Raw genomic sequence first — 21205 nt, 5'->3', positions numbered from 1 at the left:
CTTGATCTAGTCACCAAGCCCCTCAGGCACAACTTGTTCTGTGTATCCCCAGGAACCTTGCCGTTAGCTAGATCACAGCTGCACAGTCCAACACTAGTTCTCCAGATGTATCTATTTATATACATTTGAAGCACAGAGCATATTTGGATAATATTAAAAATATCTGGTAATTGTTATATTGTGCATCTTTTGACTTTAACATTACTTTTGTTGATTAATGTAGTACAATTTAAATCAAAAGGGTTAACAAAAATATACTGATGCACAATGAAAACGCAACAGTACGTTTTACATCAATAGCTCATTGGGCACATACATTTTAAATAGTGAGCAGAAAGGTTTGTTGATTGTTTGAGTAGTATTGTTCCTTGGGATAACAAAATACTGAGCTCAAGTCATGTGATTTCATACAAACAGCAGGTGCTCAGTGTTTGGTATTTGAGTGGAGTAAAAATTGCCAAAATGAGTTGATTAAGAATTTGTATAAATAGCCATTCAAAAAGATTTTAATTAACGCAAGAGCAGCGAAAGATACGACCATGCCCTGCTTGAGTAATGATACCCAATACTAACTTTGTAATGTTTTCATTTTGACAGTGTGTCACGTTTCGTATTGAAAACTTATGATTCTTTGACCTGTATTTTTGTTCACATTTTCTGATTCAGTTTCATATCTGTTTAAAATATTTGATTAAATCCATTAGACCCAAGTGTTGCCTTTCTTTTGTGCATCAGTACATATTTCAGTTCATTCCATATCCTAATGGTAATCTAGTTAAAAAAAAAACAAAAAACACAACAACATCACTTTAACACCAACACAATTTATTTGAAGAATTACATTTTCAATGTGTGAATGCCCTTCAACTAAGAGTCTTTAACCATATGTTTAAATATTTTACAGCAAGGCCTCCTTATTTACAAGGGAAATAACAGCAACACATTGAAAGCATAACAGTTTTATATAGTCTGTTGAATACAAGAAGGCAACTGCAGTTCTTTAAATGAAACATTTTCAATCTGTTTACCGTCCGTAAACTGATAATTGACTTTCAAGAGCTACGTGTCGTGTTCTAAAGCATGTAGATCTAGCAGCAAATTGTAACCAGTGTTTACCTGGTGTGTGCGGATACTCATTTTCTGAGTAATTGCTTTCAAGAAGAATTTGTCAGCAGGTATTAAATAAATCAAAAACACAATTATTTATTAATGTGTTGATTTCAAAACAAGAAAAGCTGCCCTTCTCTACCCTTTGCAATTGAGTACCAATCAATAGCAATTAACTTCTGCAGGCAAGACAATCGCTTAGAAAATATAACTGAGTTTTAGTTAGTTTGATTATAACAGGTTCTATAGTAAACAGCTTATTATTGATTGATACCCAATAATTGTGTTATAGAGGGAAACAGAGGGTCTGCATTGTTTTGTGTTGAGAAACCGATGTTTTATTCCATTTAATTAGAAGTTATTTAGAAAATATGAGTAATCAGCACACCCCAAGTGTTTCCCCTTTAAACCTGGATACTCCTGAATTTACAGTGGATTTTACATCCAGGGTATAAGTGAACACATAGTTCTTTGGAAATCAACAGCACACACAAAAAGGTTATGAAAATCCTACTTTCTACGAAGGAATTCCCAACCACACCTGCATGTGCATCCAGAATGAAATTATTCCAACTTGTATCAATTCTGAACTGAGTCACATCCTTAAATCCAGCAAGGTATTTAAATCAAACACAAGGACAATCTACATTACAGCAAGCCTTTGTTCAGGTGGAAGTCACATTAATGGTCTGAAGGAAAAGGATCACCGTTTCTATTCATCCTTTTACAAAGTGCACATTTCAGTCCATTGTCAAGAAAATATTTAGGGCCATTTCACAAAGTGTCACTAGCATTGATTTGAGCATGATTCTCTGTGGTGAATGAGTTTGAAAGTTTCTAGGCAGGAATAGACTGGTATAGGGTGGTGCAACGAAAGGGAGAACCTTGAGAAATTGACAGAATAAGAAGATTGAACACAGCATTTTAATAAATATCTTCTCATTCCGTCGATATGGGTAAATCAAGGTTTATAACAAAAGAGATGCAGGTGCTTCTTTTAAGCGAAGGCTAATATGTTAACATGTTAATGTTAAGGAGAAAATCAACACTAAACCAATCTCGACTCGTAATATCTCAAGAAACAACAGGCAGCTTAATGAAAAGTTACGCATTTAAAACAACAGAACTGTGTGTGTAATTATATATATATATATATATATATATATATATATATATATATATATATATATATATATATATATATATATATATATATATATATATATGGGAAGATCTTATTGCCTTGGAAGCTTGTATGAAATAGCTAGATGGAAATACATCCTGCAGGGATACAAGAGCAATACATCACATGTGCTTTGCACAGGCCCTGTGTAACAGTTAATAAAGTTGAGCTCATGCCACCAAACAAATGCAAACAAAAAAAGGAAAAAAATAAACCAACAGTATTGTGAAGAATAAGCTTCAGAACCACAGCTCTTCTTTATTAGATTGGCAGCTGGAATTTCACATCCACTTGAGCTTCTTTTGCCAGCGATACGATTTCTGAAAGCCTGACAACCTAGACATGGAAAAGGAGGGACAGATTTAAACAGAGCACACAAGTAAGATTCCACTTTATGTAAGATGCTTCCATGTGTTAATCCCAGGTTTCAAGCGATTTCAAACCTGGAGGCCCATCCCTTCCAACATAAATAAATCATTTTGTACCTGGAAGGTATTTTAATACTGCTGGCATCTACTTACCCTAGCAGACAATAAAACCGGAGTGAGTGAGTGCATGTTTGAGGGCTTGCCGACAGTGGAGGCAGGTGTATGATTCAGGAAGACGGTAGTCAGTGAGGCTCCCAAAGCAAAACAAAGCAGCTGACAATACAGCCATTAAAGCAAAGCAAGCTGTAGGGCTGCAAGTCACACCAGAGGCACAACTAGAGCATTCTTGAATCAGTCAGGACACACCATCACTTAATTGGTATAACCCCTGAGCACTGAATGAGGTAAGTGCAATAACCAAGCTTTTTAATGTACATTCTGCTTATTATCACTTAGAATTAAGCTTGCTCCTTTTCAATGTTTGTTTTTCAGGGGCTCACAAAATACCGAAATAAATAGCCTTTTGGAGTAATGTATTTATTTTTGAGCCGACTCTATTGAAACATCACGAAACCTGTTAATTGGGTTTTCTTCCTTATACGATCCCCTCTGCTTAAATCACGCAGTGTCCTCAGCTCAGCTGGTCAAAAATGATTTAAACTGAAAAGTGTTGTTCCAATAAAGAACCCCAGTCAATTACATACTGTAAAAAGGTAAGTGATTTATTACAGTATTTTGTGAGCCACTGAAAAACACATGTTGAAAAGAAGGAGGCCTACTTAAAATGAGGGATAAACACGGTCCCAAATTCCTGTCCAGCTGTTACTAGGACACACATTCCAGATAGAGTCTGCAGCACACGAAGTTAACTTGGGACAGGAAATAAGAAATTATACTTTATTTATTTATGAAGACAATATTTTATTGTTTTTGAAAATATATGTTTATACCGAAAGTAAATTCATTAGTTCATATATTATACAGAAACCATTGCTATAATACATTTTGTATTTGACAACTGCCTTCTTAAAGTAATGTAAGACTATATCTCATGGATTAAATCTTTTGGCCACTCCCTATACCTGTTCATATAAGTTCAACAATATGCATCTACCCCTAGGGTATTTAGGTAAATCCAGGTTACTCCCAATAACATTAGAGATGGTCTTTCTGGAATCTTGTATTCTATCATATTAGATATATGAATAATAATTTGATTCCAGAAAGCACTTATCTCCTGACATTACCATAAAATGTGAAAGTGTCTGATGTAGATCTTTTTTTTTTCATTTTGTAGGACGTGTAATTCATTTGATGAATAATTGTGAACTGAATAAGTCTAATGTCTTATGTGTTGAAAGCTCGATATTTGTTGCGTATGTTCTCCCAGTTATCTCCACTCAGGATTCTCATTTACATCTTTTGACCAATTTCTTTTAAAGTTTCCATATGAATTTGGAAAATAATGAAAGTATGAGTGAATATTTTTTGAGTAATTTTCAGATGCAATATTGACAATCTGTATACAAATCTGAGGCATGATATTCATTTTAATAGTCTCAACTCTACTCCACAGAGATGCAGAATGAATCCCAACCTTCCATTTCTGTTTTATTTTTATTTATTTTTAATTAATTAATGTCCTATTCAGATTAACAGTGTTTTGGGGTTCTCTTGGAAACAGGATCCCTAGATATTTTATGTCATTTAAATGGGCATTCATTAAATGCTGTACGATGGCCGATTCTGGATAGTGGGAGGGCTTCTTAATTATTCATTTTGTACACTGATATTTTAATTATAAACATTTAAAATGTCCATTAAATAAGGTATCAAAGAAAGAAGATGTTTCATTAAAACTAGAATTTCATCTGCATACAAAAGTCATTTAGTAGGTCCACCTTCTGGTCCTAGCCCCATCCCTTATTTGTCTTCACATTTCCTAAGGGTTCAGCCCTAAAATAAACAGAAGTGGAGATAATGGACATCCTTGAAGATTTTCCCTGTGTAATCTGAAAGGGGCTGAAATGAGTTGCCCAGTAGAAACAGATGCCTGTGATTTGGAGTATAAAGCAGATATCCAAGTTATACATTTATTCCCAAATTTCATTTTGCAAAGTGTATATATAAAAGACACAGATGGTGATTATTACTTAACAAGATGCATTTGGCTTTTCATCATAAATGCATTTTGAAATGTATTTAATAGATACAGAGATAATACTTATTTATTTCATATTCATACAATTCAGCTCTAGGAGCTTCACCGTCTGGTAATTCCATTCTAGCACCCTTAAGGAGTACCGGCCATTTTTCTTTTCATTCTTAACATCTGGAATACATTTTACACTTATAACTTTAAAGTCTGTTTCAAAGCTCTTTTCAAAATGTCCGCTCTAGTGCACTGATAGTGTAAGGATCATTGCCCACATTGTCAGATAACACAGCAATAACAATCCATGATGTGGTACAGAACAGTGATTTAGAGAACAGATCTCAAACCCCAGTGCACTAGAGCTGAAAAAAGCTTTGAAACAGACTTTGAGGTTATAAGTGTAAAAACTCTGTCCGGGTGTTAACAATGAGAAGATAAATTACAGGTATGTTATTTAAACAGTTGTAGCAACGCGTGGGAACGTATAACACTGTATTTTTCAGAACCCCAATACGTTCTTCTGTAAAAATATATTTCTTCAAGGACTCTATCATTAGTAAAGGTTTGTATATCTAGATCTTTTTTTTTTTTTTTTTTTTTTTAATTCTTTACAACATCTGCCTTGCGATGAGTACAATTCTAAGTGGAATTTCTTGAATGATCCAAGAATGATATTCTGCCATCTGGCATTCTTATAGCAGTAAGACTATTCTTCCTCTTAATATGATTCCATTGCTTCCCAAAACGCATCTGGATGAGTTTATAAAGGGTTATTTGTATCTATGTAGATTTGTATCCCTTTCGCAATAAATGTAAGGAAATTATTATAAAATCCCTTCCTTTTACTTTTTTGTCTATTAAAACATGGTGACAACCATATCATCACGGATGCATGATCCGATAAGTCTATTGATCCAATTCTGGTTGATATTATATTCTGACAAAGTATCAGATGTCATAATCATGTCAATTCATGAATATGAATTGTGGATATTTTAATAAAATGTGCAGTCTCTCTCTATTGGGTTGTTGATCCTCCATTTATCTTAAACTCCCATCTCTTTTCTATGATTAGATTTATCCTTTTGTGCCTTCACAGAAGCCTCATCGTGAAAGTGAAAATAAAACGCTTGGTTACCGCCTTGTTGTAATCAGCATTATTTGAAGTAATGTAATAATGAAAGTGTGTTTATCTTTGGGATGACATGTAAATAATTTACTTTCCTGTGATATCCTGCTATGTTAATGTAAATTATTATTATTTATTTCTTAGCAGACACCCTTATCCAGGGCAACTTACAATTGTTACAAGATATCACATTATTTTTACATACAATTACCCATTTATACAGTTGGGTTTTTACTGGAGCAATCTAGGTAAAGTACCTTGCTCAAGGGTACAGCAGCAGTGTCCCCCACTTGGGATTGAACCCACAACCCTCCGGTCAAGAGTCCAGAGCCCTAACCACTACTCCACACTGCTGCCCTAGGTAAAAGACCAAATCACAAGACTAAATGCTAAAGGGTACTTTTGAAAAGACTTACCATTTTTGCAGCTTCATCCAAGTCATCACAGGCCAGGATCTTGAGGCTACTGGCAGCTATCAGAGCTTTTGCATCATCAACTCGTGTTCCTGGAAAATTAAAGTATGTAATTCATTAAGTTATTTATTTCTGGTTTTCTTCCGAAAAATGTGCTAATAATACTTTCGAGAAAATGTATTCTCCCCAGTTGACTTTACTTCAAATCCAGAACTAAAGGATAACTTCTCTTTTGAAATGAAAACGGTGCTAAAGCGACTAAGCAGGTCATCTGAACAACTGAGTGAGTAGTTAAAGGTAAAATACAAGTGTGACTATATCCTTCAATTCTGATCATCTGACCAGTGCTAAAGAATGTCTTTAAGCGCATGCAGGGGGTGTAGACCAAGGAGATCAACTTCAACTTCTTCACTCATTTTGTATTTTCAGCCTTGGGGAGGACATTCTTGTTTGTCTTGGGTATCACACCCTTCAATATTGCAGTCGGAAAAAAATATATTAAGTCCCCCTGCCTAACCTACCTAGAAGTGTATAATGGATCATACTTGATTATTACCACAACATTCTAAAGTTCTTTAATATTTAGTTGAAGTTTTCTTCCTGTATTTTCACGTTGCCACAGATCCTGCCACCACACTATACATGCACTTCCTGCGCAACATGTATTAGGTTCCTCTCTCGCCCACAGAGTGATTGGGGACCCTATACCTGCTGCCCAGGAAGGGAACATGCAGTGGCAGTATAAATTGGCTTAATCCTAGTCCAAGTAAAAATAAAGTATGGATGACACTAGCAAAATGATAAGGTAAGAAAATGGATTTGAAAGTTTTGGTTATTACCCCTATAAGACAGGCCGTGGGAGAAAGAGCATACTTTCAGTACTAATGTTAGGTACTTGAGTTATTTGTGTGAAAAACTAAAATGTCCAACAGCAAAGGGTAACAAATGGTCAGTCTAACAGAATGAACAGTATGTTTCACGTAATAGGCTGAATGGAAGAGAGACTGAAAATAAAATTAAACAAACCCCCTCAGTACCAGCCAGGGTTTTATCTCTTTCAACACTTGCTGTTCTGAAACCCTATACTTTCTGCACTTTCAGTGACATTTGTATATATTTTTCATATTTTACAACTATCTGCTTGTAGCAACGATGGCTTGTGGGTAACGGCAGACCAGGAAATACAGACACAGTACTATGGGGATGAAGTGCTGGTATGCGTATTTTAATTACAATACAAAGGTATGTACAAAACAAAACAACACAAAAAAAAAGGCAAGATGGCCAAAAGAAACCGACACACAAAACAAACAAGCACCTTGCTGGTCGAAATTGAGCATGAGTAGCAATTGTAGTTATCTTTCTTTGTGTAGTCACTGACATCTCGTTCTTACTCCCTGAACGCCCAACCCAGACTGAGAGGTTCCTGCCTCTTATGCAGCTGTGCCTGGATTCAATTGCTTGATAAATCATTAAATTTGGCCCAGGTACAGTCTGCACATGAACTGCTTTGGCAGGGAAGGCAATCAATCCGACCTAAAACACCTGTGCACAAATACACATATACATACATAATCATAAAACAACAATAGACAATACAAAATAGACCAAAATACACACAAGGATGGGGTGTAGTCTGCCACATCGCTTGAGAGCAGTCAACATTTTTTCAAAAATGACTGCTGAACCCAATAGCAGCACTAGAAAGTTTCTTCTGCAGTTTGGTGGTAGGATTGGGACAATAACCTGTTATTGTGATATTATCGATAAATTGCTCAGACTTGATTCATTTTTGTACTGAAATTATTTGCAATGATCGTGCTTCTGTCTAAAAAGGATCAGCACCACTGCTAGCCTCTCTAAACAGACTGGTCTCTAAAGCGTTATCGGGGAATGGTGCCAGGTGTCAATTACTTGAATTCAGTCCGCCCTCTGATGTAGGAGAGAACAGTGGCTGTATCTTAGCAAAAAGCTGACAGAGAAAAATAAATAGTGTGTGAGAAAAAAAGAACCACTAGTAAGAAATGCATAATAAACATTTTTTGGCACGCTATTTTTTGGTAGCACCTTTCTGGTAATTTAGGGTTACATGTAGTTTTCTTTTAGGGACATAAATGCTCCTTCCAAATGCAAATGACTATATTTATAACAAAATATGGGAGGATGTATTTGAATGTGTTTTTCAGCTTTCCAATTTGGCCTTGCACGTATTAATGATATCGTGCAGCTCTTAAACTGGCTTTACAAGAAGTTTTTATGTTGTGCTGAAGAACCGCAAGTGCAGCCTGCCTCATCTGGGCACAAAAAATATATAAAAAAAAAAAAATCAAAGGGAAACAAAACAAATACCTAGACATGGCGTTACACAAATACCAAATAAATAAATAAATAAATAAATAAAAATACCAGCATAGGCTACCCTACTCACCCACATTTCCCACTACACAATGTTCTCAAAATAATAATAATAATAATAATAATAATACCTGCGTGCGGTGCAAGGCTTTCACCAGTACAATGTTGTTATATTTGTTATTGTCGATCCAGTATACCAGTAGCCCATACAAGTTCAACAATTTATTTATTTATTTACTTATTTTTACTTTCTTTCTGTAAGTCTGCAGCAAGCTGATATTGAGCCCCATATTTGTCATTTTGAACAAATTTGTGGAACCAACCGGTTTTTCTTTTCTTCTTTCATGTTTTTGTTCTTGTGATATAAGACAAATTAGGTTTAAGAGATTTTACTTCAACTCTATACATGGTCGCTAAAGCCTGGTGCTGTCGTAAACCTACAGCAATATACAGGAGACCACTGGCACGAATTCCCAGCTATGCTAATTTAATACATTTTAGGGTACAAATGTGATCTCTCCATTTTTTTGTACCCATGATAGATGCTAATTAAGACTTGTGTAACATGAATTGCATCTTATCTTACTGCTAAAGGGACTGAAAAGACTTAAAGTATTCAACTACCCAGTCACCAAACATGAAATTAACAAAAGTATAAAAAGGTAAAAAATATCTTTCTATGTTTTGCAAACTGCCTTGTTACTACTGTTACTATTTCAATTTGGTCAAAGAATCTTCCCAGTGCTACTTTCATCAGATCTCAGTTGTTAATAAGGAACTGCTTGGCACGGTCTTTACTTCTAGCAATGATATTCAATTTGCATGACTTTTTAGTGCAAGAAGGAGATTTCCAGTCCTCCTCTTAGCACTACCATGTTTTGGCAGTGAGGAATGTGCTTCATACGTGAGCTACGTCACACTCTCACGACAATGGAGAGAGAATGTGGAGTTTTTAAACTGTCTCAATTAATGTGTTGACATGATTTAAGATAATTGTGATTTTTTTTTTCCCAATCGTACTTTGTAATATATTTCCTCTACTCACTAAACTAGTTTCTGCCTATAAATCCATTAGCTTGCCGACAGCATTTGGTAAAATATACAGATTTTATTATGACTGTTTTAATAAGATTAACTCATTGCAAATTCAAAGAGAAAAACAAGTAGATGCTTGATTTATATAAGAAAGAACAGTGCAAATAAATTGTCAACCTCTTGCTCTGGTTTGTAATAGTCACCTTCTATATTAAGACTTAAGCTTCTCTGCATGTTTCTCTGCAGTGGGCAGGCGCTTTCATAGGCCCAACAGGGGTCTGAGTCTGAGTCATAATCGGTTTGAGATAGAAACTCCAGAGGAATGGAAATAACGCACAATGCTTCATCAGAACGTTTCATTCAGAGAACCGACAGACTTGACAAGACCCCGGGTTTCCATCTCATTTCACCGTTCCTTTTTATCACTTAAAAAAGAAAAAAAAAAAAAAAAAAAGACATTGGCTGCCTCCAGAATGGCTCATCTGATATTCTGTACTGCATCTGATCCCAATGCCTTGCCTACCTGACTGCATGCGCTAAGTGTGCTGTAGGGAATCGCTTGTTTGTGTTTTTCCCCTCAGTCAGCCCTGCTGTGTGCAACTCTGTTTGTGTGTTACTGTTCTGTCGACAAGCAGGGTTTTACCAAAGCAACGTCCCTCCTGCAAATTATTCAATTTTATCTGAAAAAGGAAGTTAGCTAGAGGGAGCTTTGATCACAGTGGGATGTCACACATCCTAGGTGCAAGAAGGATAACCTCAACTACTAAGATGTTACCATCTTTTTAGACTTTGGCCAATTAAATTCAAGTCATTTTAAAGAATTAAATTGGTCCGTGCTTTGTAAATTATACATATTACTACAATAAATAACAGGTGAAGTAAAAAAAAAAAAAAAATCACACGAGACATACGCCTACAGGTGCTTCCTCTGAAGACGTCTAAATCTCAAGGCTCATAGTACAAGAGTGCCCTTGGTAAAGGTCGTTATGAAAAGTAGGTTTGAAAGGTTAGTAGTAATTGGGGGATGAAATTCAATAAACCAGTAATGAGATGGTGGGGGGGGGGGGGGTTGGGATCAGAATTTCAACACCTGACAACAAATATCAAAAGGTCAAAAGGTCACATGACAGCTCAAAGGTCAGAATGATCACTTAAAAATGTAAGAGATGCAGAAGAAGCTTCTATTTGAAAGTGATGTTCAGCTAAAATAATCTCTCCTTGTTAGAGATCATGATAATGTAATGTACACTACTAAACGTGTAGCATTCTCCCATTGAAAACAGGCTGAACAGGGGTATGTGCAATGCAGAAGACACAAGGTAAGGAGCTGGTTATAATGGCTATACAGGTTTCCTGTAACACTTTCATGTAACTGCTAAAACAATTACACATACAATACTTTGATGATCGTCAGCAATCTGAAAAGAATACAAACCTTGTAATCTGACCACAATAGGAATCTTCAGGTCCAGATCCGTAACTGCCATAACAATACCTTGTGCAATAACATCACAACGCATGATACCTCCAAAGATATTCACCAATATGGCCAGCACCTGTTGCAGACAATAACAGCATTAGACTTGAGCATTTATTTGGATAGTAGAGAAGTAAATCAAAATGCAAGCTAATATATTAAAGCTATTTATTATTTATTTTTCCATATACAATTAAAGGCTGTACACATACAGTTTTATACACACATACATGTTCCAGTTATTTCTTTTGCCTCTAGTAGATACCAGAACAATTCACATAAATACAAAAATATATAAATACAGTTCTTCTGGGATCTTTAGAAAGAAGCAGTTGAAAGGCTTGGAATATATAACTTTACATTAATAAGGGCACACTGAAATTTGGAACGGTGTATAGTTTCACTTCAACAGAATCACTGGTTTCTAGATCACGCTGTATCAATCTCAGATTTTTCAGCACCCTGAGGAGTACATTTGTCAAGCATTTCACCCTGCTGCCCTGAATGCAAGACACACTTGAAGAATACTCCCTAATCTAGAACATTACTAGATTAATATTTGAGGCCCCCATCTCCACACCGTTTTTTTCTTTTTCAGCCCTCGTCTGCTGAAAATTGCTTGCTACCAACAGAAGCATATCTGGATTTTTTTTTATCTTGCACATTACCAATAAAACAGTATTGATGTCTTGGACTGGGAGCATCTGTGTATGGGTTATACAGACACACATAGCATGTAAATAGACCTCAGCTTTCAGTCTGTTTGTTTGTACCAATATTCATACACCGACGTTCGCCTTAATCCTATAGTAACATATTTTTTAACCTCTATATCATCGGCAAGGATGTGTCATTACTTGAAAGTATCTCTACCCTTCACACAGAGTTTAAAAACACAAACTGTAGAACTGTTGCTTTGTGGGCCAGAATGCTTGTGTATTCCTTATGCTGGCTGTGAGGACAGTGCAAAGGTGAAAAAGAACCCAATATGACATGACAGAATAATACGGAACCAAACATGCCACATTCTTAATATGTTTCCAAATATTTTAACAATGCCCCCCTCTAACTTCTAAGCCTTTAAAAAAAGCTCCAGATCCAAAGCAGAGGCTGCTATCCCTTTTTCTTTTGAGACTGATTAAAATCCTAGCCTTGTTCCATTGCATGTACTGACTTAAAACATCCAAACATTCCTATTGAACTCTACCACATGACATAAAAAAGCATGTGTGCTAGGAGGAGGAGGAGTGTCTTGTTTGCTGCATTTACAAAATAAAATAGAATATCTTACGTTATATTAAAAAAAAAAGACATGTATTGTAATGCATGGGTCAAACTGACCCACGTGGCGTTTATCATTTTTGCAATTTTCTGGCTATCAAACGCTGTCACGATATTTAATTCATATATTTAGGAAAAGTTAAAAAACTGACACACATACGATTTACAACGGAAAAGTAATTAACATTTTAAATCCCAAATGGCGGTTCTAGTGTTAAATTGTGATTTATGTTAACTGTTATAAAAACAGTATTATTGTGAATTTGTAAATTTACAAACAATCAAAATATAGTGTATTAAAAGCCTTAATTAAATCACTAAAAAATAAGTAATTTATCATTCAGGAAATGGATTAAAATCCTAGCTCCATGCACCAGTTGCATTAAATATTAATGACTGAATGGATTAACATGCCTCAAGACACCTTCCAGGACCTTGTGTCAAGGCTGTGATCAGGGCAAACAGTGGCCCAGATACAAGTCTTAATAAATTGGCCAGGTAGCGTATGTACGTGTAGCAGGGCTGGGGCCATGCACATAAGGAGGGGGCTTCTGTGATTGTTTATTGTAAATACAAGTGCGATTGTAGAAATAAATAGTGGGATTGGTTTTAATGGGGAACCTGACACTCTGTGTGTCGCACATTGCCTGCTGTGTTTAATTGCGGGAACGAGCAGCGTGTGTGTGTTTACCAGCTGTGAGCTCCTAAGCAGGTGGGCATGGTGCAGCAGAGCAGTAGGAATAAAAGGGTCTTGATTATACAGATCAGGGCTGCTGTAAGCCATAGGGGTCACAGCGCTACTGCTATCAAAGCATCGGCCCATCTGTGCTGCTGAACGGCTGGGTTCAGGAAACAAAGCGACCACCTCGAACGGCCATCGTGTGCATATCCGAGGTTGGAGTTGGGTGAGCTGCCCGAGAGACAGGGAGTTCGTTTCGGGATAGTAGGTGTGGAAGCGGGACCTCCATTTTGTTAGCGGAGCAGCCCAAGTCATTTTCATAGCACCTTTATTTTGATTTTGTACAGTGTATATTTTGCTTTTTGTATGCTGGGCCGTATGGCCCATGTGAGCTACCATTGCTGGTAGCGTCACGTAGGGTGAATCCGTACATGAAAATAAACCTATGCGCCTGCGGTGTGTGTCGATCCCAACCTGTCTCCATTTCCTGTCAATCAAGCAGCGAACACGCATGCACGTCCTCCACAGAATTACAGTAAATGCTATCATCACCTGTAGCGAGACCCGTTACAGTATGTAAAGACATAAGGACAGGCAACTTTTATCACAGCTCGATAAGCTCTTCTCTAGATAAAAGGTGTGTCATACATACATATCCTGTCACCAGCCCAATGCATCATACATGAAGGATAATGAAAGATAGCAATTCCAGTCCTAGAGTGCAATTCTACTACAGGATTTGTAGATCATATCATAAAATTATAAAATATAAAGAGTCATCAAAAAATGTAAAGTAAAATAGTTAAGACTTATTATTTAAGACCAGGGCTAGGAGAACAACAGGAGTTTGACAACACTGAAAATCAATCTTCTGTCTGAAGGTGAATATTGAAAAAATGCATCAACATAGGTTTCAAAAATCTGTGGGAATTGTATATTTTCAGCAGCAAGATGCGTTTTTTAAGTCAAATTCCTTGTGTCTGCTTCAAGCTGAAATCTATATAAAGTTGGATGCCATTAAAGGTTTTTTTTCTATTCAGAAGATCAGGGACTGGAGAGTCCTTAAGGAAAATGAGTAAAATAATTATCCTGTGAAATTGACATCTTTGATGCAATGGAACATAATTTGGCTTTTGTCAGAAATGTATCCATGGTGGGCTTCTAAATCATACAAGGAGTCTATACAGTTTCTCAACTGACAGAATTACCATACTGCCTTGTCCTCAAAACACCTAGAATCCATGGTTACTACAGTCATTCTGAATAATCCCCCTTTAAATTTGAAAAAGATGTCAATCAAGGTAAAAAAAAAACAGGCATTATTTTTCTAACTGAGAGTCAATCAAGCCACAGTTATTTTAAATCCATCCTCCTCTGAAAATTAGATGCCCTGAGGACTTTGCTAATTACCTTAAATAATACACCTTCCTGAATAAATGAGGAAACGTTATTTTCATTATACGATTATTCAATGTTCCGGTTATCTGAACCAAACAGGAATAAAACACAAAATTGGTACTTCAAAAAAATAAAATTACTGCAAACGTTTGCACATGTTAATACAAGCTAGCGAGCTGAAGCCTATTATAAAATGTCATCCTTTTCTGAGATCCATAACATGAAAGCCATTAACATGAGAATCAGCTAGAAAACTGTAGATCTTGCAGTTTCATTTATTTATTTTTTTCCTAAAGGAACTTAAATGCAGTTGTTAGCAGAACAGATCCCACTTGAATTAGGTTTTTATGAATTAGATCGCAGTTTTAGTCCAGCGATGCCCAAGGTTAAAATGGTCACAGTGGTATTTCTTTTTTAATAGAACTTGCTGACTTCAGCCTCACAGGTTTTGAAATAGAACAGACAGAGGCTTCAGAATAACACACGCATGTAACCAATCAGGTTCAAATGCTTCGAAACCAAAGCGACTAATACACTTGTGTTTCTGCGATGACAGCAATACAAAAATAAAAAGAAAGTTTCCCCTGGCTACGCGAAATGCACAACAATCATAATAATCTAAATACAAACAGTATTTTTTTTTTTTATCAAGAGGCAACCTTGAGGTTTTCTTTGTGTTTCTGTGCGACTGCCTTCAACACGGCAGAAAACAAATTCTCAAAATATGAAGAGAGCAGAGCAGTTAACCAAGCAGGGTCGTGGGTGTTCCACAGTAGAATTACTGTACTCACTTATTTGCATATTAAAGACCTTCGTAATAGAAGGGTTTTCTTTTTGTGCTGAAAGGTGTACTTACTATAGTGGAATCAGCCACATTTGGAGATCTGTGGCAATGCGCCCCGCCCCTGTGTGCATTTGTGTGTTGTGTTGTATGTTGCGTGTGTTAATGTTGGTGTATAGTCATTGGTACACGGGATATAAACGGGTCTGTGTTTCACGTGTATTTAAAAAGTGTAGATTTGTATTTAGGCACGAGGAGGGCACAAATCACTTCACGTGCTGGTTAAATGTATTTAGGCACGGGATTGCACATCACGCACGTGCATTTAAAATATAATATGTGAACACGGGGTTTCACGTAATGAATTCACGTGCTGGGATTCAAGTGAGTAATTAATTAGTAATTGAATCCCAGCACAAACAGTATAAATAGATGCACGTTTAGTCACTCGTGGTTAGGTGTTCGGTGAGTGGAGAACGGGATTGGAGACAGAGGTAAAGATAATAAGTGTTAGAATAATAATAGTATAATAAGTGTTTTGTTTGTACTCACCGTGTTTGTTCGTCTCCGTTTCACCTGTGTGTTAGTGTTTAGTCGTTTTGTATGTCTGTTTATTTTGGCGCAAGTGCCGTGTCCCGTGTTTTTGTCTGTTCAAACCTTTTATTTTCTGTGCTGTTTTATTAAATGCTGAGCAAAACCATTCGCTCAGCTCCACCAAAACCCCAAGTCTCTGTCTGTTTACTCCCTGCTTCTGGTCTGACGCCACCCACTCCGGCCGTCTTTGTGACACGTGGTGTCATCGTGGGATAGCCGCGCCTCCAAGCGTCAGACCAGGAGGGGTTTTAAAAAAAAAAAAAAAAAAATTATATATTATATATATATATATATAATGGCAGAAGACGCCACAAAATGGCGGGACTGGTTCCTGGAGAATGCTGGGCTGGAGGCCCAGGCTCTGCCCATAGTCGTTCGGGCCCTGTGGATGATGGACAGTGAGAGATGGGAGGCCTATCAGCAGGAACACACCCCAAACACCTTGGAGGAAGGTGTGGAGTTTCTCCTCAGCTACCTGGAGGCAACGATAAACGGAACAGCAGCCCAGGTAGCAGGACCACCAGCAGAGGAGTACCTGCTGTCCCCATCTCCACCAGCAGAGGGTGAATGCCTGCTGGTTTTGCCTCCACAGCCCAAGCGGGAGGCAGAGACAGATAAAGAGGTGAAGGACAGGGAGGAGGAGTGCCGCCTAAGGGCCAGGCATCCACGGCGATGTAACAAGCCATCGCCGGGGTGCCTCCTCTGCGACCAGGATCACCTGTTCGCCCACTGTCCCTTCCGCAGTTATGGGGAGGAGCCTGAGCGTCCACAGCCCAAGCGGGAGGAGCCTGAGCGTCCACAGCCCAAGCGGGAGGAGCCTGAGCGTCCACAGCCCAAGCGGGAGGAGCCTGAGCGTCCACAGCCCAAATGGGAGGAGCCTGAGCGTCCACAGCCCGAGCGGGAGGAGCCTGAGCGTCCACAGCCCAAATGGGAGGAGCCTGAGCGTCCACAGCCCAAGCGGGAGGAGCCCGAACGTCCTACGCCTGAGTGGGAGGAGCCCGAACGTCCTACGCCTGAGTGGGAGGAGCCCGAACGTCCTACGCCTGAGTGGGAGGGGCCCGAACGTCCTACGCCTGAGTGGGGGGAGCCCGAACGTCCACAGCCCAAAAGGGAGGAGTCGGTGCGTCCACAGCCCAACAGGGAGGAGTCGGTGCGTCCACAGCCCAACAGGGAGGAGTCGGTGCGTCCACAGCCCAACAGGGAGGAGTCGGTGCGTCCACAGCCCAACAGGGAGGAGTCGGGGCGTCCACAGCCCAAAAGGGAGGAGTCGGGGCGTCCACAGCCCGAAGAGAGGGAAGTCGGGGCTTCCACAGCCCGAGGACCCAAGCTGCCAGCAGAGGGTGAATACCTGCTGGTCCCACCTCCACCAGCAGAGGGTGAATGCCTGCTGGTTCCACCTCCACCGCAGTGGGAGGACTGCTTGCCCCTCCCACCTCCACCAGCAGAGGGTGAATACCTGCTGGTTCCACCTTCACCGCAGTGGGAGGACTGCTGGCCCCTCCCACCTCCACCAGCAGAGGGTGAATACCTGCTGGTTCCACCACCGCCAGGAGCAGAGGAGCTGGAGCTGCCTCTGCCTCCACCACTGCCAGGAGCAGAGGAGCTGGAGCTGCCTCTGCCTCCACCACCGCCAGGAGCAGAGGAGCTGGAGCTGCCTCTGCCTCCACCACCGCCAGGAGCAGAGGGGCTGGAGCTACCTCTGCCTCCACCACCACCAGGAGCAGAGGAGCTGGAGCTGCCTCTGCCTCCGCCACCGCCCGGAGCAGAGGAGCAGGAGCTGCCTCTGCTGCCCGTACCTCCGCAGGGAGTACGGTGGCCGGAGCCCCAGAAAGGGGAGCTGCCGGCCACGAAGAAGGGGGAGGAGGTCTGGAGACCACCAACCCCAGCAGCAGTTTCGCTGCCGGAGATCGTGGGGGAGGTCAGGAGACCTGCTCCCACTGCAGCAGTTTCGCTGCCGGAGATCGTGGGGGAGGTCTGGAGACCTGCTCCCACTGCAGCAGTTTCGCTGCCGGAGATCGTGGGGGAGGTCCGGAGACCTGCTCCCACTGCAGCTTCTTCGCTGCCGGCAGTACTGTGGTCGGAGCCCCACCAAAGGGAGCTACCGGCTACAAAGACAGGGGGAGAGGTCAGGAGACCACTTTCCCCAGCAGCAGTTTCGCTGCAGGAGCAAACCAACAGGCTGTCAGCCGTGCCACTACCGGCAAGGGTGCTGACAGCATGGCCAGCCATGGGCCCACTGAAGCCTCCCTTCCCAGCCCGAGACTTTGTCCTGGACTGCTGGATTTTTAAGGGGGGAGGTGGCCGTTGAGGCCATGTGTGCTGCGCACAAGGGGGGGTATATGTGGCAATGCGCCCCGCCCCTGTGTGCATTTGTGTGTTGTGTTGTATGTTGCGTGTGTTAATGTTGGTGTATAGTCATTGGTACACGGGATATAAACGGGTCTGTGTTTCACGTGTATTTAAAAAGTGTAGATTTGTATTTAGGCACGAGGAGGGCACAAATCACTTCATGTGCTGGTTAAATGTATTTAGGCACGGGATTGCACATCACGCACGTGCATTTAAAATATAATATGTGAACACGGGGTTTCACGTAATGAATTCACGTGCTGGGATTCAAGTGAGTAATTAATTAGTAATTGAATCCCAGCACAAACAGTATAAATAGATGCACGTTTAGTCACTCGTGGTTAGGTGTTCGGTGAGTGGAGAACGGGATTGGAGACAGAGGTAAAGATAATAAGTGTTAGAATAATAATAGTATAATAAGTGTTTTGTTTGTACTCACCGTGTTTGTTCGTCTCCGTTTCACCTGTGTGTTAGTGTTTAGTCGTTTTGTATGTCTGTTTATTTTGGCGCAAGTGCCGTGTCCCGTGTTTTTGTCTGTTCAAACCTTTTATTTTCTGTGCTGTTTTATTAAATGCTGAGCAAAACCATTCGCTCAGCTCCACCAAAACCCCAAGTCTCTGTCTGTTTACTCCCTGCTTCTGGTCTGACGCCACCCACTCCGGCCATCTCACTTACCTTTTTGTCCGAAGTGATTAGTTTAAATGCATCTGTGACTTGCTGAGCAGTAGCACCACCTCCAACATCCAAGAAATTGGCAGGAGTCCCTCCATGAAGTTTGATGATATCCATTGTGGCCATTGCTAAGCCAGCTCCATTAACTGCAAGACATTTTTTTTTCCAAAACTTTAATTTGCCATATAGATATACATGGAAGATGTTAGTCACACTGCAAAAATTCAGCTCAGCATCAAAACAAGATGAACTGGAAAGATAGTAAATACAAAATACTGTATTACATTGTCATTTCAGAAAGGATATATATATATATATATATATATATATATATATATATATATATATATATATATATATATTTTTTTTTTTTTTTTTTTTTTTTTAATTAGGTCAGTTCTGTAGTTAAAAAAAAAATGTAAACGTATTTGTAAGTGTTACAACAGTTAATCAATTAATGTGGTTAATCACAATTATTTGCTTTTCCATTTTAAAAAGCACCATTATCCAAAATATTTTAATAGGTCTAATAGGTGTAACGTTGTCTGTGCAAATGCACTGCAGTTTGGGTTTCTTAATGCATTATTTAGCAGTCACTGGGGCTTGGGACTTTCAGGTGTTTACTGAACACAATCTGAATATGCATTTATATGTAGTATACGTTATATAGATTCTTTAGAAATGTACTCCTTTTTTATAATCCTGGAATTGTAAAGCAGAACAAAAGTCCATAAAATTGGCAAGGAGTTGTTTTTTGGTTAATTATTAAAATAAAATAATGTAATCCATATAAAAATCGATAGCGATAACCATTTCAAGCAACTCTTGGGAACGCTGCTGTTCAGATGGCTATTTAAGTACCATTTATCAGGGTTCAAAAGAAAGACTTTCCAGTGCTTTGAAGACGTTTCACCGTTAGCACATTGTCTCTTGCTTTGATAAGCATGTCTGTAAGTGTGGAAGTACACTGCCTGGCCACTTTATTATGACCTGTCAATCAGACTGGATTTGGCATCACCCTGGTGGGGGGCATGTTCTCCTGATATAACCGAGTCCCATGATTACACTGGAGGGTCAAACCAATGCTGTAGATACTTAAGAATCTTGAGGGTCAAGTCCACCCAACAATGCTGCACTTGTACCATGATGGTGATGGCTGTGAATTGTTGGGTCAGGTGACCTATTTTTCATGGTACCGCACCAGTAATTGCATATTTAGATCCTTGGCCACGCTTTCTATGTTTTTAACAAACCTTGCTGGAAACAACAGTCAGTGTTGTTCTAGGAATAGAATTTATGGTGTATATGAATATTAGACAGTTACACAGAATTGATACCTAGGCAACCAATGTCTCCATCCAGGCCAATGTAGTTGAGATCAGATTTGGCTGCCTGCCTGTCTCGCTCGTCTTCTTGGCTCCAGTCCCGCAGTTCAAAGATTTTCTTCTGACGATACTCTGCGTTGGAATCAAAGTTTAACTTGGCATCCATGCACATCACTGCAACACAAACAAAAAACAAAACACAGACTCAATAATATGAATGCAGTGGAAGTACAGTCTAATAAAGGAGACAGTATAGTGCCTGGGGTACCGTGCTACCTTAGTTGGAAATGTTGGACTGGCATAGTTGATGACCTGCACAGTTAATCAGTTGGAGAATGGGGAAGTAGATACATTCTATTGCAATAGGGGGAGCTCCCCGATAGTCATTAAAAACCACGTAGCCACGAGACAAGGGAAAAGAGCTAAACTACACAGCATGCCACCTAACATGAGCACCTTTACCGGTTAGCTAACTACGTAGAAGCACAAGATTTGCTTTCTGAAGACAACTACTGATCATTATTGTATGTGGTCAGAAAGTAGGGAGATGATACAGGAAGATGATGGCTGCAGAGGATTTCATCTGAAGGTATTGATCAAGATGACCAACCACCCTGACAAAGAGCACTGGTAGTGAGGTGCAAGGAGCAGCTAGGGTTTGTTTAGGGTTCAAAGCAGACCACACAGTCAGAGGCTTTTTTTTTTTTTTTCTCCCCTTCAGGGAATGGTACGGAACCTCTAAAGGGGGTGAATTAAAAAAGAGGGTTAGTATCTCTTCTCATAAGATAATATCTTGTGAGCACGACTTATCTCGGGAGCACAAGTTTGTGGTTAATCCTTGTAATAGATTGGGGTAACAGAGCACACAGGTATGGCTAACCAATTGATTGAGCTATATTTTGGT

At 39.5% G+C, this 21205-nt stretch overlaps 1 protein-coding gene across 1 annotated transcript in view; it reads right to left on the bottom strand.

Moving 5' to 3' along the window:
* Window positions 1-808: 808 nt before the first annotated feature.
* LOC117405362 (succinate--CoA ligase [ADP-forming] subunit beta, mitochondrial-like) overlaps window positions 809-21205 on the bottom strand; it is a 37208-nt gene continuing 16811 nt past the window's right edge. Inside the window, exons 7-11 of the mRNA XM_034008356.3 lie at window positions 20314-20475; window positions 18980-19122; window positions 11181-11301; window positions 6359-6447; window positions 809-2626 (exon numbers count right to left, since the gene is read on the bottom strand). Coding sequence (XP_033864247.3) covers window positions 2552-2626; window positions 6359-6447; window positions 11181-11301; window positions 18980-19122; window positions 20314-20475 — 590 coding nt within the window. The 3' untranslated portion in view covers window positions 809-2551. The remainder of the gene's footprint in view (window positions 2627-6358; window positions 6448-11180; window positions 11302-18979; window positions 19123-20313; window positions 20476-21205) is intronic.

This window comes from Acipenser ruthenus, chromosome 9, assembly GCF_902713425.1.
Source record: "Acipenser ruthenus chromosome 9, fAciRut3.2 maternal haplotype, whole genome shotgun sequence".
NCBI classification, from domain to species: domain Eukaryota; kingdom Metazoa; phylum Chordata; class Actinopteri; order Acipenseriformes; family Acipenseridae; genus Acipenser; species Acipenser ruthenus.
Note: the sequence above shows the minus strand (reverse complement) of the source record. Positions and strands in the feature narration are given on the sequence as shown.